Source organism: Anomaloglossus baeobatrachus, chromosome 3 (assembly GCF_048569485.1).
Source record: "Anomaloglossus baeobatrachus isolate aAnoBae1 chromosome 3, aAnoBae1.hap1, whole genome shotgun sequence".
NCBI lineage: Eukaryota > Metazoa > Chordata > Amphibia > Anura > Aromobatidae > Anomaloglossus > Anomaloglossus baeobatrachus.
Genome location: NC_134355.1, coordinates 102010885 through 102038103, shown reverse-complemented (window position 1 = coordinate 102038103; position 27219 = coordinate 102010885). Strand labels below are relative to the sequence as shown.

Sequence of the window (27219 nt, the reverse complement as noted above, 5' to 3'; positions counted from 1 at the left end):
CTCCTTCCTTCCGCATTGTCGGCGGGAGCGGCGGACGGAGGTAAGCTGTCATTCAATGTTCCCGGGGTGTCACACACTGCGATGTGTACTGCCTCAGGAACATTGCACAACCGCACGTTCAATCTTTGAGGAATGAACGACATGCATGCGATGAACGGATTTTCGTTCAATCGCAGTTGCACGGAGGTTTTACATGCTACAATCATACTTACGATGCCGGATGTGCGTCACTTACGACGTGACCCCGACGACACATCGTAAGATTTATTGTAGCATGTAAAGCGCCCTTTAGAATGGGATTTTTTTCTGGTATCAGACTACAAGGTGCTGAATACAAATTCACGTCACACTTTTCAGATTTATATTTTTAAAATATTCATTAAAATATGAACCATTTTTTTTTACAAATACTTGCTACTTAGTCTTGGTATATCACATAAAATCCCAATAAAACACATTTAAGATTGTGGGTGTAACGTGAAAGAATGTGGAAAAGATCAAAGGGTATGATTACTTTTTCAAGGCACTGTATATAATCAAGTTTCTTATTTTCATGTGTACTATTGATATACAGTGCCTACAAGTAGTATTCAACCCCCTGCAGATTTAGCAGGTTTGATAAGATGCAAATAAGTTAGAGCCTGCAAACTTCAAACAAGAGCAGGATTTATTAACAGATGCATAAATCTTACAAACCAACAAGTTATGTTGCTCAGTTAAATTTTAATAAATCTTCAACATAAAAGTGTGGGTCAATTATTATTCAACCCCTAGGTTTAATATTTTGTGGAATAACCCTTGTTTGCAATTACAGCTAATAATCGTCTTTTATAAGACCTGATCAGGCCGGCACAGGTCTCTGGAGTTATCTTGGCCCACTCCTCCATGCAGATCTTCTCCAAGTTATCTAGGTTCTTTGGGGGTCTCATGTGGACTTTAATCTTGAGCTCCTTCCACAAGTTTTCAATTGGGTTAAGGTCAGGAGACTGACTAGGCCACTGCAACACCTTGATTTTTTCCCTCTTGAACCAGGCCTTGGTTTTCTTGGCTGTGTGCTTTGGGTCATTGTCTTGTTGGAAGATGAAATGACGACCCATCTTAAGATCCTTGATGGAGGAGCGGAGGTTCTTGGCCAAAATCTCCAGGTAGGCCGTGCTATCCATCTTCCCATGGATGCGGACCAGATGGCCAGGCCCCTTGGCTGAGAAACAGCCCCACAGCATGATGCTGCCACCACCATGCTTGACTGTAGGGATGGTATTCTTGGGGTCGTATGCAGTGCCATCCAGTCTCCAAACATCATGTGTGTGGTTGGCACCAAAGATCTCAATCTTGGTCTCATCAGACCAGAGAACCTTGAACCAGTCTGTCTCAGAGTCCTCCAAGTGATCATGAGCAAACTGTAGACGAGCCTTGACAGGACGCTTTGAAAGTAAAGGTACCTTACGGGCTCGTCTGGAACGGAGACCATTGCGGTGGAGTACGTTACTTATGGTATTGACTGAAACCAATGTCCCCACTGCCATGAGATCTTCCCGGAGCTCCTTCCTTGTTGTCCTTGGGTTAGCCTTGACTCTTCGGACAAGCCTGGCCTCGGCACGGGAGGAAACTTTCAAAGGCTGTCCAGGCCGTGGAAGGCTAACAGTAGTTCCATAAGCCTTCCACTTCCGGATGATGCTCCCAACAGTGGAGACAGGTAGGCCCAACTCCTTGGAAAGGGTTTTGTACCCCTTGCCAGCCTTGTGACCCTCCACGATCTTGTCTCTGATGGCCTTCGAATGCTTCTTTGTCTTTCCCATGTTGACCATGTATGAGTGCTGTTCACAAGTTTGGGGAGGGTCTTAATTAGTCAGAAAAGGCTGGAAAAAGAGATAATTAATCCACACATGTGAAGCTCATTGTTCTTTGTGCCTGAAATACTTCTTAATACTTTAGGGAAACCAAACAGAATTCTGGTGGTTTGAGGGGTTGAATAATAAATGACCCTCTGAATAAACTTTTCTCAATTTAAAAAAAAAAAAAAAAGAAAGAAATAACATTCTTTTTTGCTGCAGTGCATTTCACACTTCCAGGCTGATCTACAGTCCAAATGTCCCAATGCCAAGTTAATTCCGAATGTGTAAACCTGCTAAATCTGCAGGGGGTTGAATACTACTTGTAGGCACTGTAGATTAAAAAAAATAATAAAAATAAAACAAAATATGGGTGGAAAATCCCTTTAAATAATGTAAATATTAATAACATTCTCTATATTCCTTTATTTTAGCCACTGTAATTATCAACGTTTCGGAAGGCCAAACAGAATTTGTGAATTCCAACTACACTTTTAGTCTTTTAGAAGGGATGCCGGAAGGCACTGCTGTTGGTTCTGTTAAGATCACAACGGGACCTGATGTGGCAGTCATGTATTTTGTTCAAACATATGCCACAGTATTCTCTGTTACAGAGAAAGGCACAATTATTACACATGTCATATTAGATCGTGAGGAACAAGACAGTTATAATGTTATTGTGACGGCCGTGGACTCACAGGATCCTCCTAATACAGCCGCCGTGGTGGTAAGATGGATTGCTCTATTATTAGTGATATGTTTGCTCTTGAACTAGAATGAAATAATAATCTTATTGCAAATGTGGGTGCACATACCAACCAATGTGATCGAGACATTATTGCAAAGAATGTACACATAGGATAAAAGTGGAGTTCTTAATCCCTCTTCATAGAATATGGAAATTTCAACTACATGAACCTAAATTGTTACTACTTTCAATAGCAAGATTCTTCTAGATTTATATCGGTAACGTTTAATAAATTTAAAATCTCGACAGAAAAAAGCCCTATTTGCGCTAATGATGAAGATATCCAACACTTTAACATTGATGGCCTATCCTTAGGATAGGTCATCAGTGTCTGTTCGGTGGGTGTGCGACTCCCGTCACCGCCACCGATCAGCTGTTCCTGGTGTCAGCTGGAACTGATTGTTTATGGAACTGCACAGCTCCATCAACTCTGTAATGCCCGCGACTGGGTACTGCATATTTGCCCTCCATAAAAATCAATAGGGGGGGGCGTGTCCAGGATGCTGAGCTGAGTGGACGTGGGGAAGAGGAGCTCCTGTTGACCCTCAGCTAAATCAGCACTTATCATAAGCACAAACCTACTCACCGGCTCTCAGGATGGGACCACAGAGGATTAAACCGTCGCAGCAGGCATCGGTGGCCCCCCCGCTGCACACCACGGCGCTGGATACTTTCTTGGGCCTGGAACAGGGTCCAGGGGAGGCCCGGACGCCATCTTTCCAGGAGCATGGAGGGGAAATGGAGGCACCGGCCCGGCCTGCTAAGCAGCAAGAGAAGGAGGAGTGGGTGAGCAGGGGACACAGGGGGGAGTGGAGGAGTCACTGCAGCAGTTCCAACAGGGGATGCCTTGGCTCAGCAGCCCTGCACTGCATCGGATCCTCAGGCACAGCAGCAGCAGGCCCAGGAGCACATAGTGGCGGTGGGAGATAAGGTAGAGGTCGGGGGGCAGCCCTCCCCACTGCCGGGAGAAGAAGGGACTGCAGCCACAGCTGGTAATATCAGGGAACAGAGCAGCCTGCTTCCCCCCTCTGGGCCTCGGTGTGGAGATCAACCTTCCCAGCTTCCCCAGCACCAGACTAAAACTCCAGCGTCTATTACTGCAGGTGCTCACCTTAAAGGGCCAGACACCTCCTATAAGGACATGCATGATTTCATAAGTAAACTTCCTTCTAAAGAGGACTTTCAATGCCTCATACATGAGGTTAAAGCAACTTGCAGGTCAGAAATAGCTGAAGTGAGGAGAGATTTGCAGCAATTGTCTGGCAGAATTGAATCCCTGGAGGAAGAGCATGACATCACCAGATCCCATGTATCAGAATTACACAAACTGGCAACATCACAACAAAAAATTATGGAGGATATGCAGTCTCACATAGAGGATCTCGACAACAGAGGACGCCGTTGCAATGTCCGTGTGAGGGGGTCCCAGAGTCAGATGGGCCCGAGGACACAAACTCCATACTACAATCCATCTTTAATGAAGTGTTGGACGCTCCCCCTTCTAACATCATCAAGCTGGACAGGGCACACAGGGCTTTACAGCCGAAGAATTTATCCACCCAACCCCGGGACATCATTTGTTGCATTCATGACTTTTCCACCAAAGAACTGATCATAGCTAAGGCTAGAATGAGGCGCACGGCACCTGTGTTTAATGGCAAGGAAATGCAGCTTTTCCCGGATCTTTCTCGCATCACACTCCAGAAAAGGCGGCACCTCAAACCCTTCCTCACGAGCCTGAAGGAGCACCAGGTTCCATACCGCTGGGGTTACCCGTTTGCACTAACAGCGCGCAGAGGGGGTAAATCGGTGACCCTTCGCACTCCAGCAGATACCACTCTGTTCTGTGAAGCACTGGCCATTCCAGCGGTCTGTATCCCAGATTGGGACTTGAAAAGGTTGGAAGGGCCGCCCCCTCCCGTGTGGTCCAAGGTGAGGGGTGGAGGGCGTGGGGCTTTGGGGGGGAGAGGAGGTAGGGGCCGCTGGTCGCTCCCCTCCCCGACTCACCGTTGAGGACACTCCTTAACCTGGTTGGTGCCTATTTCTTATACCCTCCGAGTTCCAGTGGCTGAGCATGCTTTGTGATACTGTGACTCTCTCTACAGCAAGCCTCTGACTGTCCATTGTGTCATCTGCGGCCCTCTGGGTCTGTTGAGCTGCATAAGGGGGGGGTGTAGCCACAATGATGCCGTGGGGGGTAGAGGGGTTGGCGGGAGCCCGGTCCCCTTACTTGGAGTTAGTGGTTGAGGTTTTTTGGGGGGTTTTTTCCCTTGTTTCCTTTTGGCACGGGCCCGTGCCCACTGGACTGACCCCCGTGGGAGGGCTACTGGGGAGTGAGGTGGGTGGCTCTCTTAGCCCAGACGGGTTGGGGAACCTCCCTCTAGGTCTCTCCCTTCCGGGTTGACCCCCCGGGAATCTATGCCTAAGGTTTATGCATTTTGGTTAATGTTCTTAATTCATGTTCATTTCTATGTTTGTCCTTGTCTTCCCCCCTCCCCGATGTTTTTTCCTTATGTGTCCTTTCAGGTTCCACCCCTTCTAGAGTCCCTGGGAGCTGCGGCCCTTTGTCGTATGGACCGTCTCCTCTGGCCGGCTTCACAGGGGAAGTCATGCCCCGACGGTATAGGTGTGCCATTAGCTTTTTCTTACTTCTAAGTTTTATATATGACCCGCATTATCTCTCTTAACGTAAAAGGTCTGAATTCACCCTGTAAGAGGAAATTGCTGCTACAGGAACTGAAAACATCAGGTGCAGACATAGCCTTTATCCAAGAAACACATTTTGTGGAATCAAACACTTTCAAATTTGCGTCCCACCGCTTTCCCATCCATTACTCGGCTTACTCGGGCTCCAAGAGGGGGGGAGTTGCTATTTTAATATCCTCCAGTTGTCCTCTACAAATTACGGGTTCTCACTGCGATCCAGAGGGTAGATATGTGATTCTGGAGGGCCAACTGTGGGGATCCCCGCACATACTGGCCAACATTTATGCACCTAATGAAGAGCAGATACGCTTTCTTAAGAAAATACTCGATCTGATAGGCAGACTGGCACCGGCCTCTACGGTGTTTGGGGGAGACTTTAACATCCCTTTTTCGGAGGTGGCCGACAGACTCTCTGTGGGTGGACACCCTCCATCGGGTGCTTTGAAAAATTTGTCCCGGGAATTTCGTAGGCTCATTAGATCAGGGGCTTTATACGACGCTTGGAGGGTGGACCACCCGGGAGAGAAGGCCTTTTCCTTCTACTCGCATCCGCATCAGACGCACACCAGAATAGACTATTTTTTCATTGACTCACAGCTGCTGGGGCGTCTTGAGAGGGTGGAAATGGGATCCATTACGTGGTCAGACCATTCCCCACTCATAATGGACTTCAAGAAAGATGGTCCTCGACCTAGGCCTCAGCATTGGCGCCTTAATGAATCTCTGATCAAAAATCCCGACACTAGGGCCTTTTTAAATAAGCAACTGGTCGAATTCTTTCAGTTGAACACGGGCACGGTCACGTCGCCGGCAACACTCTGGGAAGCTCACAAGGCAGTGATGAGGGGACTATGCATTAGAGAGGGCGCCAGGGCTAAAAAGAATGCCACAAGCCAGCGGGACTCTATAACGGCCCATCTTAAGCTACAGGAGGGGAGACTGGCGGCTGCCCCATCACTGACTATTCTTAGGAGAGTCATCAGCCTTAGGGAAAAGTTGAGAGACTTGGCAATTGGCAGAGCAGAAAAATTGCTAACCTTTTCCAAACACAGATACTATGAAAGGAGTAATAAGGCTCATACCTTACTCGCCAGGCAGCTTAAGGAGCGCGCTACATCCTCATGCCCTCAGGCTCTGCGCGACGAAAAGGGCACTATCCACTATCACCCCGCTTCAATAGCTGACATTTTTTTCAATTACTACAACAAGCTTTATAACCTTCCGGTTCCCCCGGGCATGGCTTCGCGCGGGGCTGGGGCACTTGGGGACTATTTTTCGGCCCTTGAGCTCCCTTCACTGCCTTGCGGAGCAGCCGCGGCTTTGAATGAAGAGATTACTACAGAGGAACTGAAGCAAGTTCTGTAAGCCCTGCCTGGCGGGAAGTCACCGGGCCCGGACGGCTTTACTTATTTTTATTACAAGGTGTTTGCGGCGGAGCTCCTCCCACACATGGCCGCCTTGTTTAACTCTTTCCTTCAGGGTGACCCTATCCCTCCATCCATGCTACACTCCCATTTAATCCTCCTGCCCAAGCCACCCAGGGACCCATTGGACTGTGCTAATTATAGACCAATAGCCCTTTTGAACTCCGATTTGAAGATGTTCACCAAGCTCTTGGCGGCCAGGCTTAATCGATGGTTGCCCCAACTCGTGTATAAAGACCAGGTGGGTTTTGTCCCTTGCCGTCAGGGGGGGGACAACACCAGGAAGGTCATAGACCTGGTGGATGTGGCAAATCAGACGAAGCAACAGGCGTTGGTGTTGAGTCTAGATGCAGAGAAGGCTTTTGACCGCCTTGCGTGGCCTTTTCTCTTCAAGACAATGGAGGTCTTTGGGATCTCGGGTGGCTTTATGCGGGCCTTGAAGTCCCTGTATAACGCTCCTACGGCCTCTATCAAACTCCCCCTCCACATCTCTAAGCCTTTTCTCATCTCCAATGGCACCAGGCAGGGGTGCCCCCTGTCCCCCCTCCTTTTTGCGCTATGCATAGAGCCCCTCGCGGCCTCGGTCAGGAGCAACCCAGACATCTCGGGGGTCCTGGTCAGGAATAAACCGTTTAAAATCTCGCTTTTTGCAGACGATGTGCTCATTACACTTACTAACATCCATGTGTCCCTTCCAATTTTAATGTGCACCTTGGGTAGGTACGGGAGCCTTTCGGGGTATAAGATCAACTCTAGCAAAACGGAGGCAATGCCCTTGAATCTCGACCCGGTGGCCCTGGATTACCTGCGTTTGAATTTTAAGTTTCGTTGGAAGACAGATGCGGTCAAGTACCTGGGGGTTAACCTCACATCTACTTATGATTCCCTCTATAACCTTAACTTCCCCCCCCTTTTCCGAGAGCTGAGAACTGTTTTGAGCAAGTGGTTGCCCCTCCCTCTTTCGTGGATGGGGCGCATTGCGGCGGTTAAAATGAGCTTGCTCCAAAAATTATTATATTTCTTTGAAACCCTCCCAGTTAAGGTACCAATAAAGGAGCTGAAGTCCCTTCAGGCGGCTATCCCTAGATTTATTTGGTGTAACAAACGTCATAGGGTGGCCAGGGAGGTGTTGATGGCACGGAGAAACAGGGGGGGGCTTTCTGTCCCGGACATCCTAAAATACTATTGGGCGGCCCATCTTAGGAGGATCCCCTGTTGGGTGTCCCTTTGGGCATACAACAGGTGGACTGAGATTGAAAAACTTTGGCTGGCGCCTATACATCCAAACGCGCTCCCGGTGTGATTCCCCCCCCCTCTTCTTGGACCGATGCAGTTCACTAGGGACCTCTGGGCATTTTGCATTAGAAGATTTCCTTTGGCATCCCCCTGCTCCCCTCTGGTGTCCTTCATATACCAACCCTTGCTCCCAAGCAGTCTGGAGTCGGACATGGTGCACCCCTGGCTCAAGGCAGGTCTATTCAGATTTGCAGACATTATAGATGGAAGTACAATGCAGATCCATTCCTTTGAGTACCTTAGAGATAAATTCTCTCTCTCTAATCGAGAGTTTTTCCAATATCTGCAGATCAGAGATTTGGCTGGCTCCTTGTTTGGCAGGGCAGGGGCCTCGATTCCCACAGATTTTGAGAAAATTTGCAGAAGGGGCACTGATATTAAGGGGCTGATTTTGGAAATTTACATTTTGCTTTCTGAGTCACGGGAGGGGCCCGAGGGGTCTTTTCCATACATGCGGAAATGGGAGTCTCTATTGGGAAGGCGGATACTTCCTCAGGAATGGGCAGTAATCTGGGGAAACGCCGCCAAGACGTCAATATGCACACTATATAAGGAAAATATCTATAAAATTTTGCTATTTTGGTACCACACTCCAGATTTCCTTCATGGCATAGACCCCTCCATACCGGCTTGTTGCTGGAGATGCGGGGGAGGCAGGGGCACTATTCTGCACATATTCTGGTCCTGTCCAGGGATAGTCCTTTTCTGGGAGCGGGTTAGAGGGTTGATCCATAAAGTACTATATATAGAGGTTGATCTTGATCCCCTGATCTATGTTCTGGGTCTTGGGAATGGGGGATTGGGAAAAACGGCCTCTAAGCTTTTGTCCCACATCCTTACGGCGGCCAGATGCTTAATTGCAAAGAATTGGAGGCAGCCAGGGACACCCTCACTCCAGAGCCTCAAGTATAGATTACTGGACGTTAGACGCATGGAACATCTCACGGCACTATTGCATGACACAGTTGACTGTTTCCAGGCCGTGTGGGCACCATGGGACTACTTTGCGGGACAGGAGGATCTGTGAGACTGAGGCCTATGGGTCCTATGGAAGGAGCATGGACTCTTGAAACCCTTCCCTCTTCCCTCCTATTTCTCCTCTCCCCTCCTAACCCTCCTCACCTGTCCTGTCATTGTTTGTCTAGGTTCGATAAGAATTGTGAATTTTATGTTTTATTTTATGTATGAAAAACGTAAATTGAAAATCTCAATAAAAATTCAAAGTTTAAAAAAAAAAAAAATCAATAGGGGATGCATGTGCAGTACCCAGCTGCAGCCATTATTCCATCAACAGACCTGCACAATGCAGCTCCATAAGTGAGCAGTTCCGGCCGCAACTAACACCACCATTTAGACATTGATCGTAAGGATAGGCCATCAATGTTTAAACTACTGTTTGGGCACACGGCAGAGCTCGGAAGGGAAGGAGCTCTATTTGAATTTTGAAAAAAGAAGAATAAGAAAGGAGGCACTCACCCCAGGCAGTAAAAAACAGTCTTTTATTTCATCTGGACAAAAGGAACAGTGGGAGGATATGGGAAGGATTGCCATTGGGGCTGGAATAATTTGTGGACGCCATGTCACATTTGAAGAGCCCCTGACATGTCAACACAGGAGAAACCCCCCACAAGTAAACCCATTTTGAAAATTACATCTCTTAATGAAGTCACCTTGGGGGTGTAGTGAGCTATTTTAACCCTCACTTGATTCACGGAATTGTATAGTCTTGATATATAAAAAATAAAATATTGCTTTGGCCCTAAAGTTTTAATTTTGAAAAAAGGTAAAAGGGTTACATAATTTCTCCTGAGTTTGCCAATACCCCATATGCGGTCAAAAACTACTTTTGAGGCCGAGTGCAAAACTGAGAAGGGAAGGAGCGCCATTTTGGAGTTCAAATTTAGATGGAATGGTTTGGGGGTGCCATGTCACATTGTCAGAACCCCTCATATGCCAGAAAATCATAACCCCACATAAGTGACCCCATTTTAAAAAGTACAACTTGTTATTGACCTCAGGTTACCATGGTAACGATCTGGCCCCCCTGATCACGTCATGAGGAGAGAGAAGGAGTGCACTCCCTCTCCCATCCTTGTATGTTGCAATCACTATTGTTCATGGCATTTAGGGGGTTAAAATGCTGTGAGAGCCAGGGCTTGGCTGTCACATAAGCCGAAATCCCAGTAGCGATGACATGTACACAGCTGCTATTTGCCAGGATGTACCGGTACATCCAAGGTAGGGAAGTCACTGCAAAATATGATGTATTGGTATGTCCTAGATTATGAAGAGGTTAAGAAACACTCAAGGGATATAACGCGTGCTTGAAAAAGGGTCTTCTCCGAAACATAGCAATAGGTGGGTGGCTGCTTGCTTTCACCTATCAATGATGTCTGCATGAACAGCTGGTTGTATATACAACTAATGCAGCTTAAGGCCCCGTTACACGCAACGACGTATCTAACGATATATTGCCAGGGTCACGGATTCCGTGACGCACATCCACCATCATTAGCGACGTCGTTGCGTGTGACACCAACGAGCGACCGTTAACGATGGAAAATACTCACCAAATCATCCATCGTTGATACGTCGTTCCTTTTCAAAAAATCATTGATTGTTGAGGACGCAGGTTGTTCGTCGTTCTCGAGGCAGCACATATCGCTACGTGTGACACCTCGGGAACGACGAACTACAGCTTACCTGCGGCCGCTGGCAATGAAGAAGGAAGGAGGTGGGCGGGATGTTCCGCCCGCTCATCTCCACCCCTCCGCTTCTATTGGGCGGCGGCTTAGTGACGCCACTGTGACGCAGCACAAACCGCCCCCTTAGAAAGGAGGCAGTTCGCCGGCCACAGCAACGTCGCTAGTCAGGTATGTCCGTGTGACGGCTCCTAACGATATTGTGTGCCACAAGCAGTGATTTGCCCGTGACGCACAAACGACGGGGGCGGGTACGCTCGCTAGCGATATCGTTAGCGATATCCCTGCGTGTAAAGCCCCCTTAACTCCATGAAGGTGCTTTGGATGGTCTCATAGGTCCCACTGGTGATACCAGCTTTAAGGGATAACCTATGCAACATGTATTTGCCTTACATCCATGCAAATATCTGTGAAGCATTTTTTCCTTGAATTAATACTATCTTGGAATAAACAAGCTTTTTGCACAGTCCATGGTGTAGGTGCGTATATCTGTCCGTGTGTGTTTCTGGTGCTGTTTGTGTACTATCCTTGTGACATCCAGATATCACACAGACAGCATGAACTTGTATACTTACCTGTTTCCAGCGCTGCTGTTGCTTCTGGGTCCGCACTGAGTGCAGTGAATATTCATGAGCATAATGAGTGGGACCCGGAAGCAACAGAAGAGACAGCAGCTTTGGAGACAGATAAATACCGTATATTTTTTTTTTAAGTGACATGTGTTTCTTCCAGTGAGTGTCACACTGATGTCATATGGATAACACCAGTGTGCTATCTATGTGACACCCGTGCTACCAGCAGAAAACAAACATTTCACCACGTGGAACACACGGACACACGGTCCCTGTCAAAACACGGGCGTGTGCGCAAACCCATTGAATTTAATGGGTCTACGTGTGTCCATGTCTCTGGTACGAAAGAAAACGGACGTCATATGTACCGGAAACACAGACGTGTTTAGGAGGCCTAACATGGAGTCTGAGATTGGACTGCATTTTCATGGTCAAAGATTGTCTTAAAGGGGGTCTGTCAAAGAAAAAATGGGGTTTTCTAAGATATTTTTCACTGCTATCAGCCTTAATATGTTCTCTGTTACTTTTTTCCCAGGTCACCATCACCGTAATGGATGTGAATGATAACTCACCAGTCTTTTCACCAATTATGTACTTAAATGTAACATGTCCAGAAAACAAGAATTTTGTGAATTTGGACAATATTACTGCTACTGACCTAGACATTGGGAAGAACGGTGCCATAATGTACTCTTTGGAAAATTACTTTGATAGCACCTTCTATATTAACAGTTCTACTGGAAAATTAATAAACATGAAACCGTTAGACGCAGAAAAAAATGATAATTATGACCTAAAAGTAATTGTGAGTATTAAATTCCATGGATGTATTTTGTGTTCACTTTAACAGAAAAGGGAAAAACTACGGTATGTAGTTGACAAGGACATTTCCAAATGGCAGTTACAAAATGACTTAATAGTGGGAATATGCAGTGTCTATAAGATGATTAGATTTTCATATAGAATCTATCAGCAGGTGTTTACTATGTAATCTGAGAGCAACATAATGAAGGGGCATAAAGCTTGATTCCAGCAATGTATCACTTACTGGACTGCTTGTTGTAGTTTATATAGAATCCATGCTTTATCTGGTGTAGCTGTAGCAGTGCTCAGAATGCTGAGCTGTTTAAAACCCCGCCCACACCCCTGATTGGCAGCTTTCTGTGGCAAGCTGCCCGTCTGTGTTGGGGTGGGGTTAGACAGATTACCTGACTGGCTTGCACATGAGACCTAGTCTGTCCGAGGTAATCTTCTGCTGATAAAACACTGATTGTGATGAAACTACAGTAAGCTGCTGAGGAAGTGACACCTCCTTTGTATCAGTTTTTCTGATGCTACATTGTGCTCCTCTCAAATTAAATAGTAGAAACTGTTACGTCACCACCGGAGTCCGCTGCTGCGACTTCTACTCCGATCGCCAGGCGACGCCGTGTTCCTGCCATGGATAGTGCTGGTGATGGGAGAGAAGTCGATGCCAGCGGCGCCGGTGGGCGCAGGCTCCGCTCATCCACTGGTCTGGGTTTCCTTGTGATCTGCAGTACCACTGGCTGACTATAGGTGGCGTGTGTCTTTTAGCTGAAGTTACCATCATTCAGCTACAACCAATGGGAAGACACCACACAATTCTTAATTCCCCTCCTGTCTGCTGACCACTGCCAGAGATACAGTTAGGTCCAGAAATATTTGGACAGTGACACAATTTTCGCGAGTTGGGCTCTGCATGCCACCACATTGGATTTGAAATGAAACCTCTACAACAGAATTCAAGTGCAGATTGTAACGTTTAATTTGAAGGTTTGAACAAAAATATCTGATAGAAATTGTAGGAATTGTACACATTTCTTTACAAACACTCCACATTTTAGGAGGTCAAAAGTAATTGGACAAATAAACCAAACCCAAACAAAATATTTTTATTTTCAATATTTTGTTGCAAATCCTTTGGAGGCAATCACTGCCTTAAGTCTGGAACCCATGGACATCACCAAACGCTGGGTTTCCTCCTTCTTAATGCTTTGCCAGGCCTTTACAGCCGCAGCCTTCAGGTCTTGGTTGTTTTTGGGTCTTTCCGTCTTAAGTCTGGATTTGAGCAAGTGAAATGCATGCTCAATTGGGTTAAGATCTGGTGATTGACTTGGCCATTGCAGAATGTTCCACTTTTTTGCACTCATGAACTCCTGGGTAGCTTTGGCTGTATGCTTGGGGTCATTGTCCATCTGTACTATGAAGCGCCGTCCGATCAACTTTGCGGCATTTGGCTGAATCTGGGCTGAAAGTATATCCCGGTACACTTCAGAATTCATCCGGCTACTCTTGTCTGCTGTTATGTCATCAATAAACACAAGTGACCCAGTGCCATTGAAAGCCATGCATGCCCATGCCATTACGTTGCCTCCACCATGTTTTACAGAGGATGTGGTGTGCCTTGGATCATGTGCCGTTCCCTTTCTTCTCCAAACTTTTTTCTTGCCATCATTCTGGTACAGGTTGATCTTTGTCTCATCTGTCCATAGAATACTTTTCCAGAACTGAGCTGGCTTCATGAGGTGTTTTTCAGCAAATTTAACTCTGGCCTGTCTATTTTTGGAATTGATGAATGGTTTGCATCTAGATGTGAACCCTTTGTATTTACTTTCATGGAGTCTTCTCTTTACTGTTGACTTAGAGACAGATACACCTACTTCACTGAGAGTGTTCTGGACTTCAGTTGATGTTGTGAACGGGTTCTTCTTCACCAAAGACAGTATGCGGCGATCATCCACCACTGTTGTCATCCGTGGACGCCCAGGCCTTTTTGAGTTCCCAAGCTCACCAGTCAATTCCTTTTTTCTCAGAATGTACCCGACTGTTGATTTTGCTACTCCAAGCATGTCTGCTATCTCTCTGATGGATTTTTTCTTTTTTTTCAGCCTCAGGATGTTCTGCTTCACCTCAATTGAGAGTTCCTTAGACCGCATGTTGTCTGGTCACAGCAACAGCTTCCAAATGCAAAACCACACACCTGTAATCAACCCCAGACCTTTTAACTACTTCATTGATTACAGGTTAACGAGGGAGACGCCTTCAGAGTTAATTGCAGCCCTTAGAGTCCCTTGTCCAATTACTTTTGGTCCCTTTAACAAGAGGAGGCTATGCATTATAGAGCTATGATTCCTAAACCCTTTCTCCGATTTGGATGTGAAAACTCTCATATTGCAGCTGGGAGTGTGCACTTTCAGCCCATATTATATATATAATTGTATTTCTGAACATGTTTTTGTAAACAGCTAAAATACCAAAACTTGTGTCACTGTCCAAATATTTCTGGACCTAACTGTAGTTCTGATATTCGGGTTCCTGTTCCGCCCTGTTCTGTTTAGTGATTCTGGTGTTCTGACTTCTGCTTATTTCCGGACTACCCTTCTGCCTGCTGTTTATGTACCTCGCTGCCCGATCCGGATTTGACCTCTGCTACGTTTTCTGATTACGTCCTTGCCTGCCGATTCTGTCCTTGTTCTGATATTCCACATTTGACCATGCCTGACTACTACTCTCTTGGACTGCAGCCTTCCACAGGTAGTGATCACCTTGGGCCCTGTGTAATTCCAAATCCCTGTATAGGGGTTAAAGCGTTTCAGGGTTCTGGGGGTCCTGCTTGGTGAGGGGCTTCCATCTAGCTTGTCCATTACAACCCGTCTGAGTCTGTGGATCCAGGCAGGCGTTACAGAAATCTGCTGACAGATTCCCGTTAAAAGATAATCTGTCACCAGATTTCACAATACAAACTACATTATACTCAATATATTCTACTCCATTAACTTTTCCACATTTTTATATGATATACAAACATAAAGTAGCAAGTTCAAGTGCATCTCAATAAATTAGAATATTATCAAAAAGTTAATTTATTTCAGTATTTCAAAACAAAAAGGGAAACGCATCTATTATATAGTCATTACACACAGAGTGATCTATTTCAAGTGTTTATATGTGCTTCACTTTTTGTATTGAATTACTGAAAAAAATTAACTTTTTGACAATATTCTAATTTACTGAGATGCAACTTATATTGATAATTTGTTTTTCATATGGAACGGCAATATTATGGAGGCCGAAGAATTAGTTGCTCTATATAAAATAACACTACCATATTATATTTTTTAAATATTGGATAAAATATTGACCCTGGTGCCCACTACAGATAATCCTCATATTCATCTAAGGTATAATCTAGATATTCAAACAGGAGGAGGGAGTATTATAATATAAAAAGCATAGCTAGTTTAGGAACCACATAGGATATTATGTGTAAGGCTTTTTCTTGCAGGCTCAAGATGCTGGGACTCCACCATTGTCTTCTACAGTCCTAATTCATGTTACTGTTCAGGATGTTGACGATAACAGCCCTACCTTCCGCAATGTGAATCTATACAACATTACAGTAAAGGAGAATGAACCTCCTCATGTGGTAATGATACCCCATACATATTAAGATACATTCAGAACTGTGCAAAGGTTTTAGGCAAGTATAGACAAAATGCTGTAAAGTTAGTTACAAAGTAAGTAGCAAAATGTTAAGTGAAGAAACAAAAGTAAACTCTAAAGTGGGCTTTACACACAGCGACATCGCTAACGAGATGTCGTTGGGGTCACGGAATTCGTGACGCACATCCGGCCTCGTTAGCGACGTCATTGCGTGTGAAACGCACAAACGACCATAAAATGATCAAAATTACTCACCTAATCGTTGATCATTGACTGGTCATTCTAATCCCGATTATCGTTGCTGTTGCAGGACACAGATTGTTTGTCGTTCCTGCTGCAGCACACATGGCTATGTGTGACACCGCAGGAACGAGGAACAACACCGTCCCTGCGGTCGCCTGCAATGAGGAAGAAAGGAGGTGGGCGGAATGTTCCGCCCGCTCATCTCCGCCCCTCCGCTTCTATTGGGCGGTTGCTTAGTGATGCCGCTGTGATGCCGAACGAACCGCCCCCTTAGAAAGGAGGCGGTTTGCCAGCCACAGAGACGTCGCTAGGCAGGTAAGTATGTGTGACGGGTCCGAGCGATGTTGTGTGCCACGGGCAGCGATTTGCCCGTGACGCACAACCGACGGGGACGGGTGCTTTCACCAGCGACATTGGTAGCGATGTCGCTGTGTGTAAAGCCCGCTTTAATCAAATGATTATTTGTTTGGTGTGCCTGCCCCTTGCCTTCAGAACAGCATCAAAGCATGAATTCTTCTAGGTATACTTGCACACAGGTTTTGAAAGAACTTAGCAGGAAGGTTGTCCAAAGCATCTTGGAGAGCTAACCAAAGATCTTCTGTGGATGTAGGCTTGGGCAAATCCTTAAACCCCTTAATCTAATCCCACAAAGACTCGATTATGTTGGGATCATGGCACTGTAGGAGCCATATCATCACTTCCAGAACTCCTAGTGCTTTATGCTAAAGATAGTTCTTAAAGGGAACCAATCACCAGAATTTTCGTGTATAACCTAAAGCCAGTGCTGTACTTGCACTATAAGGCTGATTCTATACATACCATTAGTGGTCAGTTCGGATGTATAGGTTTTGAAGTCCAAGAAAGTAAAGTTTATAAAAATCAATAGCTTCTTGAGTGACAGCAGCTGAAGATCAGATAATATCTGGAGGGGGGGTATTTATACTTATCCCCTCCCCCTGTTAGAATTAGCATAAGTATTATGCAATCAATTTAACTTTTCACTAGCAGGACCTGTGTGAGATCATACCCATGTGACCAGAAGGGGCAGGGCCTAAGCCAACAAAGCTAATATCAGGAAGCAACATTTTTCTGTTGGCTGAGGCCCCGCCCCTTCTGGTCACAGGAACAGTGTTCTGAATGGATGGACCTCAGTTGGCGCTCTCAAATGATCCCAGGTAGGTAAAAAAAAAAAAGCCATAAAAATGTATTTGAAAAGTGGCAAACAAAAGCTTTCCCTTGCCAGTTTCGGCTTGTTATACAGCCTTCCTCAAGTATGAATAACACTTAAAATTGCTCTATCACATAATTTAACCCATCTTGATGTAAACAATAGGGGGCTAAACTTGCTCAATTAACAACTTAACTGCAATAGCGATTGTGTTATATATGTTATTGACTGTAGTTGCGGACTAGAGTATGAAGAACGTACTACACAGTCATTACGATCTATGATGAATGCGCACAGGCACAGTGACAAAAATGGATTCATAAAACATAGCCTTTCTAGATATCTGACATTAAAACATCAAAAGACCTTTTGCACCAAAGTAACTCCCATAGAGCCAATACCACCAGATACGTCTAATTGCACGAGAATGTTAAATCGTAAAGAGTCATACTGGATATATAAATTGCAGAGCGTAGATCCGGATGGGTGAAATGATGGATAGAGCAAGTTTAGCCCCCCGTTTGTGCAAATTCCAAAAATATACATATTTAAGTGAAAGATAAAATATGCATATAAAAAATTATATATACAGTACAGACCAAAAGTTTGGACACACCTTCTCATTCAAAGAGTTTTCTTTATTTTCATGACTCTAAAAATTGTAGATTCACATTGAAGACATCAAAACTATGAATGAAAACATGTGGAATGAAATACTTAAAAAAGTGTGAAACAACTGAAAATATGTCTTATATTCTAGGTTCTTCAAAGTAGCCACCTTTTGCTTTGATTACTGCTTTGCACACTCTTGGCATTCTCTTGATAAGCTTCAAGAGGTAGTCACCGGAAATGGTTTTCCAACAGTCTTGAAGGAGTTCCCAGAGATGCTTAGCACTTGTTGGCCCTTTTGCCTTCACTCTGCGGTCCAGCTCACCCCAAACCATCTCGATTGGGTTCAGGTCTGGTGATTGTGGAGGCCAGGTCATCTGGCGTAGCATCCCATCACTCTCCTTCTTAGTCAAATAGCCCTTACACAGCCTGGAGGTGTGTTTGGGGTCATTGTCCTGTTGAAAAATAAATGATGGTCCAACTAAACACAAACCGGATAGAATAGCATGATGCTGCAAGATGCTGTGGTAGCCATGCTGGTTCAGTATGCCTTCAATTTTGAATAAATCCCCAACAGTGTCACCAGCAAAGCACCCCCACACCATCACACCTCCTCCTCCATGCTTCACGGTGGGAACCAGGCATGTAGAGTCCATCCGCTCACCTTTTCCACAAAGACACGGTGGTTGGATCCAAAGATCTCAAATTTGGACTCATCAGATCAAAGCACAGATTTCCACTGGTCCAATGTCCACACCTTGTGTTCTTTAGCCCAAACAAGTCTGTTCTGCTTGTTGCCTGTTCTTAGCAGTGGTTTCCTAGCAGCTATTTTACCATGAAGGCCTCCTCTTAATAGTTGTTCTAGAGATGAGAAGGTGTCCAAACTTTTGATCTGTACTGTGTATGTGTATATATATATATATATATATATATATATATATATATATATATATACACACATACAACACTTTTATTATTCAACGAACAACATATATGAGTATTAATAAAGGAATCAGTGTGAAAGATGGGTTACGTATTGATACAAACTATATCGGTGTGCCTATTAGAGATGAGCGAACCGGTCCCGGTTCGGCTCGAGGTCGGTTTGCCGAACGGAGGTCCCGTTCGAGTTCGGTTCGTCGAACGTTCGACGAACCGAACTCGAACCAATAGGCTATAATGGGAGGCAATCACAAACACATAAAAATGCATGATAAATGTACACAAACAGTTAATAAACATTGCCATAACACTTACCGGTACCCGCGATCCCTCCTGCACTCTGTCTCCTGCCGCTATTCCATCCGATGATCGCTGATACCTCCCGGTGACCGGCACTGCCAGCAGAGAAGCAGGACCTATCGTGACGTCAAAATAGCCATGTGACCAGTCACGTGGCTATTATCTCATTGGCTACAGGCTGGTCACATGACTATGTCATGTCATGTAGGACCTGCGAGTGCATCTCTCCGGTACACGGTGCACATTTGTGTATCGCCGTGTACCGGCGATATGCTCTAGCACACGGTCGACTCCCCGTTCCGTTAGGGACCGGCTGACACAGCCGGTCATTAACGGAGATCACCGTTGCCATAGCAACGCAGTTAGCGGTGACGTCACCGCTAACCGCGGCTCCGGGAGCACCGTTGCTATGGTAACGCGTCTGTCAGCGTTACCGCTGTTACCGCTAGCAGCACTGATCACTCACGGAGTGAAGGCTGCACGCTGCTTCCCGATTGTAGTGAGGATTGTAGTGAGGATGAGGTGCCCCAGCCCATGATGGGCTGGTGCACCTCATCCTCACTACAATCGTCACTACTACTACACTAGTGAGGATTGTAGTGAGGATGAGGTGCCCCAGCCCATCAAGTAATGGGCTGGGGCACCTCATCCTCACTACAATCTTGAAGTGCAGTTTCTTCAAATTCATTTAAAGGCACTTGAAACGCTGAAATTGCTGCTTATAATTTAAGCCTCTATTAAAAACCTCTTATCAGCACTGGTTTATTGGAGATTTATTGGGCTGACAGGGGGTAATAAAGATGGAGTCTCTAATGTGTCTGTGTATTTATTTCTATTAAAGTATTTTTTCTCTGTGTGGTGTCTTTTTTTTAACCCTTTATTGGAGATTCTTAATGGCCGGGTCAAACGTGCCTGACATTAAGAATCTCTGGCTTAATACTGGCTAGTAAAACAAAGCCAGTATTAACTCATGATTACCCAACAAGCCACCCGGCTCCAGGGCTGTTGGAAGAATTGGATACAGCGGCAGATGATGGCGCTTCTATGAGAGCGCCATTTTCTGGGACGGCTGCGGACTGAAATTCGCAGCAGAGGCGCCCAGAAACCTCGGGCTAACCTGTGCTGCGGATTCCAATCCCCAGCTGCCTAGTTGTACCCGGCTGGACACAAAAATGGGGCGAAGCCCACGTCATTTGTTTTTTAATTAATTCATGAAATAAGTGAAATAATTAAAAAAAAAAGGGCTTCCCTATATTTTTGGTTCCCAGCCGGGTACAAATAGGCAACTGGGGGTTGGAGGCAGCCCGTGGCTGCCTGCTGTACCTGGCTAGCATACAAAAATATGGCGAAGCCCACGTCATTTTTTTGGTGGGCAAAAAACTTCTGCATACAGTCCTGGATGGAGTATGCTGAGCCTTGTAGTTCTGCAGCTGCTGTCTGCTCTTCTCCATACAGACAGACAGCAGCTGCAGAACTACAAGGCTCAGCATACTCAGCATACTCCATCCAGGACTGTATGCAGAAGTTTTTTGCTGAAAAAATTATGTGGGCTTCGCCATATTTTTGTATGCTAGCCAGGTACAGCAGGCAGGTACGGCTGACCCCAACCCCCAGTTGCCTATTTGTACCCGGCTGGGAACCAAAAATAAAGGGAAGCCCTTTTTTTATTATTTCATGAATTTCATGAAATAATTAGAAAACAAATGACGTAGGCTTCGCTCCATTTTTGTGTCCAGCCAGGTACATCTAGGCAGCTGGGGATTGGAATCCGCAGCACAAGTTGGCCTGAGCTTTCTGGGCCCCACTGCTGCGAATTGCAGTCTGCAGCCGCCTCAGAAAATGGCACTTTCATAGAAGCGCCATTTTCTGGCGCTGTATCCAACTCTTCCAGCACCTGCCTGCTATACCTGGCTAGCATACAAAAATATGGCGAAGCTCACGTCCTTTTTTTGTAGTTTTTTGGCCAAAAAATTAAAAAATGCTTCCCTGGATTTTCCATTGCCAGTGAAGGTAACACCAAGCAGTGGGGGTTAGCAACCAGTAGCTGCTTGGATTACCCTTAGCTAGCAATACAAAAAATGCAGCGGGAGCCCATATATATTTTTTTTAATTATTTATTTAAATAACTAAAAACAAAATGGGCTTCCCTGTATTTTGATTGCTGGACATCACAGTGCTGTAAAAATAAATCTTTAAAAAAAATGACATAGCGCTCCGCGGTATTTTTGATTCTCAGCGCAGATAAAGCAGACAGCTATGGGTTGCCACCCCCATCTGCCTGTCGTTACCTTGGTTGGCAATCAAAATACAGGGAAGCCCATTAATTTTTTCTATTTAAAAAATAGTTAAAAAAAAAATGACGTTGGGTCCCCCCATTTTTGATAGCCAGCTAGGGTAAAGCAGACGTCTGTAGCCTGAAAACCACAGCTGGCAGCTTTACCGTGGTTGGGGATCCAATGTGGAGGTCCCCCCAGGCTCTTTTTTTATAATTATTTTATAAATATTAATAATTACACAAAAAAAGTAGGGTCCCCTCCAAATTGGATCACCAGCCAAGGTAAAGCGGACAGCTGTGGTCTGGTATTCTCAGGGTGGGAAGGTCCATAGTTATTGGGCCTTCACAGCCTAAAAATAGCAGGCCGCAGGCACCCCAGACGTGGCGCATCCACTAGATGCGCCAATCCTGGCGCTTCACCCCAGCTCATCCCGTGCCCTGGTGCAGTGGCAAACGGGGTAATAAATCGGGTTGATACTAGCTGTAAAGTCACCTGAGATCAAGCCCAGCAGTTTGTGATGTCATGGCGTCTATTAGATACCCAACATCATAAACTGTCAGTACTAACAAAAACAAAAAATCGACAAAAGAAATTTATTTGAAAAAACAGTCCCCAAAACATTTCCTCTTTCACCAATTTATTGTAAGAAAAAAAATAAAGGGGTCCCACGACGACTCTGGACTGTCTAGAATATGGGGGGGAGACACTCAGGGAACGTATCCCCCATTTTCTAGGAGTGCGGACCCTTCATGTGAGGAGTGTGGGTGCAATGAATCTGCACTCACTCTCCCCGGGTCCACAGCAGCAGAGTCCATGTCGTAATGGTTGCTACCAAAGCTGCAATGCCCTGCTCATGAGGTAAGGGCATGCCTAATCAGGAGAACTACTGTAGAGGAAGCTCTGCTCACTGGTATATAGGTCCTCAGAGGTAATAATAGATAAAATTAGTGAGTAACTTCGGCACTCTAAATCTCCCAGACTAAGTCAGTAAGTCACAACGGATAGTAATGCAAAATCACTCTTTATTGGTCCGTATTAAGAAAAAAAAATTTTTCATAAGCATATATGTTTTTGTCCAAAACAAGTTACAAATGACGTTTCGGCCTGAGCCTTCGTCAGATTGGACTTATCTGCATGTAATCATGAAAAATGACAATAATCAGTATCACATAAGAGTGAGAGAACAATAACATAAACTCGAATAATGTAGAGGTACAATTGGGATGCAGCAAAGAAATTGCAACACAGCAAGAAATGAAACACATGATACAAATGTCATAATACAGTACAAGGACAATATAGTAATGACAAATATGGGGTCAGAGTAGGCTTAGACAGCTCTGGTACGAAAGAGATGTCAATCATAAAGTAACATGTGCAGTAGGTGTAGAGCTACACTATGCATGGCAGAGCTAATGGGTAGACCGACCATAGAAAAAGAACGGAGAAAAAGTGGAGAAAAAGTGGAGAAAAAATGTAGAAAAAGTGGAGAAAAAATGGAGAAAAAGTGGAGAAAAAGTGGAGAAAAAGTGGAGAAAAAATGTAGAAAAAGTGGAGAAAAAATGGAGAAAAAGTGGAGAAAAAGTGGAGAAAAAGTGGAGAAAAAGTGGAGAAAAAATGTAGAAAAAGTGGAGAAAAAGTGGAGAAAAAGTGGAGAAAAAATGGAGAAAAAGTGGAGAAAAAATGTAGAAAAAGTGGAGAAAAAGTGGAGAAAAAATGGAGAAAAAATGGAGAAAAAGTGGAGAAAAAGTGGAGAAAAAATGGAGAAAAAGTGGAGAAAAAGTGGAGAAAAAGTGGAGAAAAAATGTAGAAAAAGTGGAGAAAAAATGTAGAAAAAGTGGAGAAAAAATGTAGAAAAAATGGAGAAAAAGTGGAGAAAAAGTGGAGAAAAGGTGGAGAAAAGGTGGAGAAAAAGTGGAGAAAAAGTGGAGAAAAAGTGGAGAAAAAATGTAGAAAAGGTGGAGAAAAAGTGGAGAAAAAGCGGAGAAAAAATGAAGAAAAAGTGGAGAAAAAATGTAGAAAAAGTGGAGAAAAAATGTAGAAAAAGTGGAGAAAAAGTGGAGAAAAAATGGAGAAAAAAATAGAGAAAAAGTGGAGAAAAAGTGGAGAAAAAGTGGAGAAAAAAATGTAGAAAAAGTGTAGAAAAAGTGTAGAAAAAGTGGAGAAAAAGTGGAGAAGAAGTGGAGAAGAAGTGGAGAAGTGGAGAAGTGGAGAAAAAGTGGAGAAAAAGTGGAGAAGAAGTGGAGAGGTGGAGAAGAAGTGAAGAAGTGGAGAAGTGTTTGTTCATGCCAGATGGGAGATAAATAATTTTTTACCGGAGCTGTCATTTACTGTAACGTGATCATCGGTGTACGGTGTATACCTGTGATCACGTGAGCGGGGACCGGAAAAACCGTCCTGAATCATGATCTCCAGGGTCTCAGCTAGCCCTGAAACCCCAGAGATTTTCTGACGCCGGGGGTCGTTATTCACTTATTTCTACCTGCTGTTTATAAACGGCGATCAGAATAAGGCTACATTAACACGACCGATCCATTTTTGTGGTCTGCAAAAAACAGTCCGTTTTTTTTCACGGGTGCATCCGTGTGGCATCCGTTTCCGTTCCGTAGACGGTCCATATGTCATCTGTTTGTCATCCGTGTGCCTTCCGTTTTTTTTGTGTACTGCAAAAAAACTGAAGGAGGGTAAATGCATAAATTTACCCAGGATCCATAGCTTCATCCTACATGAGGCGGTCACATGTTCACTCCAGTGCCATTTTGTACTGCTTTTCACAGTGTAGAGCGCTCTGGTGATTTTCTTGTGCTTGTGCACTTCATATCAGTCTTTTCTGTCATTATAATGGCAGAAAGACACATAATGTCCCACTCTCCTGCATTTTGTAATTTTGCACCCTTTGGTGCCTTTCATGTGGCACTAAGGGGTGCTTAGCTTTGTATTTAGCCAAAAAAATGAAAAAAAAAAAATGACGTAGGGTTCCCCCTATTTTTGTAGCCAGCTAGGGTAAAGCAGACGGCTGCAGCCTGCAGACCACAGCTGGCAACCTCACCTTGGCTGGTAATCCAAAACTGAGGGCACCCCACGTTGTTATTTTAAATTAAATAAATAATTTTAAAAAAAAACACGTAGGGGTCCCCCCAAAATTGGATCACCAGCCAAGGTAAAGCAGACAGCTGGGGTCTGATATTCTCAGACTAAGGAGGTCCATGGTTATTGGACTCTCCCCAGCCTAAAAATAGCAGGCTGCAGCCGCCCCAGAAGTGGCGCATCCATTAGATGCGCCAATCCTGGTGCTTTGCCCCAGCTCATCCCGCGCCCTGGTGCGGTGGCAAACGGGGTAATATATGGGGTTAATACCAGATGTGTAATGTCACCTGGCATCAAGCCCTGGGGTTGGTGAGGTCAGGCGTCTATCAGATACCCGACATCACCAACCCAGTCAGTAATAAAAAAAAATAGACGACAAACACATTTTTATTTGAAAAAACACTCCCCAAAACATTCCCTCTTTAACCAATTTATTAGAAAGAAAAAAATCCAGGTCTGGTGTAATCCAAGGGGTTGCCATGACGATCCACACTGTCCCAGTCAATGAAGAGCAGGATGTTCCCCATTGGCTGGGAGAGCAGTGCAGTGACCTGAGCTAACATCAATGGGTCAGCCCAGGTCACTGCAGGGGATGACAAGTGCTGCTGTCAGCGAGGTACATTACCTGCGCTGATCTCCAGCACTGCCGACAGCACCTGTCACTGAGTTCAATGACCGGCGCCTTCACACCAAGTATCGCGAGAGGCCCGTGACGTCACCGCTAGTCAGTCTCGGGTCGGAAGCGAGAGAAGGTGATGTGACAAGCGGCGGCCATGGAGGACAGTGACAGCGCTGAGGTCGGGATGGCGGGACTTCATCACCGCAGGTAAGCCGAGCGGGACCATGTGTGTGTGTGTGTGTGTGTGTACGTGTGTACATGCCGCGGGCAGGAGGGGGTGGAGCGAGCTGAGCGGGGAAGTGTGGGCTTCCTGCACGTAACTAGGATAAACATCGGGTTACTAACCAAAGCGCTTTAGTTGGATACCCGATGTTTATCTTGGTTATCAGCTTCTGGCAGGCTGCCAGCGATGGCTCCTGCACACTGTAGCTGTAAAAAGCCCTGCTTTTTGCTGCTAGAACCGTTCTCGAACGTATCTAGAACTATCGAGCTTTTGCAAAAAGCTCGAGTTCTAGTTCGATCTCGAACAGTCCCCAAAATCACTCGAGCCTAGAACTGGAAAACCGCGAACCGCGCTCAACTCTAGTGCCTATATCAGCAAAAGGCTAAATGATAGGGCGGTACGATGGCTCAGTGGTCAGCACTGCAGTCTTGCAGCGCTGGGGTCCTTGGTTTGAATCCCACCAAGGACAACATCTGCAGAGTTTGAATGTTCTCCCCGAGTTTGAGTGGGTTTCCTCCGGGCACTCCGGTTTCCTCCCACACTCCAAAAAAACATGCAGATAGGGACTTTAGATTGTGAGCCCCAATGGGGACAGTGTCCCTGATGTATGTAAAGCGCTGCGGAATATGTTAGCGCTATATAAAAATAAACATTTGATTTCTGTGCAGAATGAGAATTAGAAAATGGATCACGTGTGTAGTAGTCTGCTACAAATTACAAGGGCACCCGCCCCTCTAACTGATTGTTAATAAGCAGGACTTTAAAACACATTCGTTTCACATCTAGCTCACAAGCACAAATGTGTTTGACATTGGAAATATATATTTATTTTTTTTGTTTTAAAAAAAAAAGAAAAAAGTGTTATTCATGCCTGAGGAAGGCTGTATTTTCAGCCGAAATGCGAGGTATGTGTTTTAAATGTAATGCACTAGCAAGGAATACCTTTTGTTTGCCACTTTTGAAATACATTTTTATGGAGTAAATTTTTTTATCTTACTGGGATCCTTTCAGAGTGCCGACCAAGGTCCATCCATTCGATACATTATTTTCAAGGGAATTAGCATAATGTTTCTATTATTACTACACTAATTTTCCTTTTCGGTTACTGCATCTATGATCCCCAAGATTGCCCTTTTCTTGGTGCTACAAAAAGTTTGACCAGTACATCTGGATACCCCAGTTTGGTTAGAAATCTTTGCAGGGGAGAGACCTTTACAACACCACCTTTTGTAGCAGTGCTCTCGCAGTTTGAAGCCTCCTACACATCTGTTTCTGTTTCAGTTGATAAATATGAGGATCATTTTCACCTGTTTGGTATAATTAATACTCATGCACCTGACTTTAATCCTACAAAATCATTGACTGAGTGCAAGTGTACCTAGAAGAATTTATGATGTTTCGAAGAGAAGATGTGGCCCCTGCAAATATTGATTTGGTTTAGATTTCTCTTTTGTTCATTAAGTTTGCATTTTGTTAAATTATAAAAATAAACTAATAACACTTTTATTTTTTAAAGCATTCTTATTCTTAATGTGCAGCATTACTTCCAAGCCTGCCTAAAACTTTTGTGCAGTACTTTGCATATTTATATATACACTACTCAACATTGAAATTGCAACACCAAAAAGGAAAAGTGATGAAGTTGTGGAAAGCGCAGGATTGATAGACATGTTAGTGATATGCAAACGGTGAAGACATGCAAACAAATGTTTCAAAACGTCTTGACTTATTCAGTATTAAGCATAAAATCCACGTGCAGAAATCCTTGCACTTACACGCCTTGTCATGCTATCAATGTGGTTATTAATGGTTATCTGAGGAATGTTCTGCTATCATGATCCACTGCTGGCAGCTCCTTTTGCCATTACCACATAATGATAGTGTAGTAGATGAACTCAATGGTAGATAAATCTGGAGATGCTAAGGCCATGGTAGTATGTTTAGGCCATGCCATGAAGAGGCCTTCATGAGAAAATGTCATGCTGATCATACTCCCAAGATTACGGTG

The 27219-nt window shown here is 44.8% G+C and overlaps 1 protein-coding gene across 1 annotated transcript in view; it reads left to right on the top strand.

Moving 5' to 3' along the window:
* Positions 1 to 27219, top strand: part of LOC142297178 (protocadherin Fat 4-like) — a 225280-nt gene that overhangs the window by 73140 nt on the left and 124921 nt on the right. The window contains exons 15-17 of the mRNA XM_075341447.1: positions 2267 to 2559; positions 11816 to 12085; positions 15587 to 15727. Of these exons, the coding sequence (XP_075197562.1) occupies positions 2267 to 2559; positions 11816 to 12085; positions 15587 to 15727 (704 nt within the window). The remainder of the gene's footprint in view (positions 1 to 2266; positions 2560 to 11815; positions 12086 to 15586; positions 15728 to 27219) is intronic.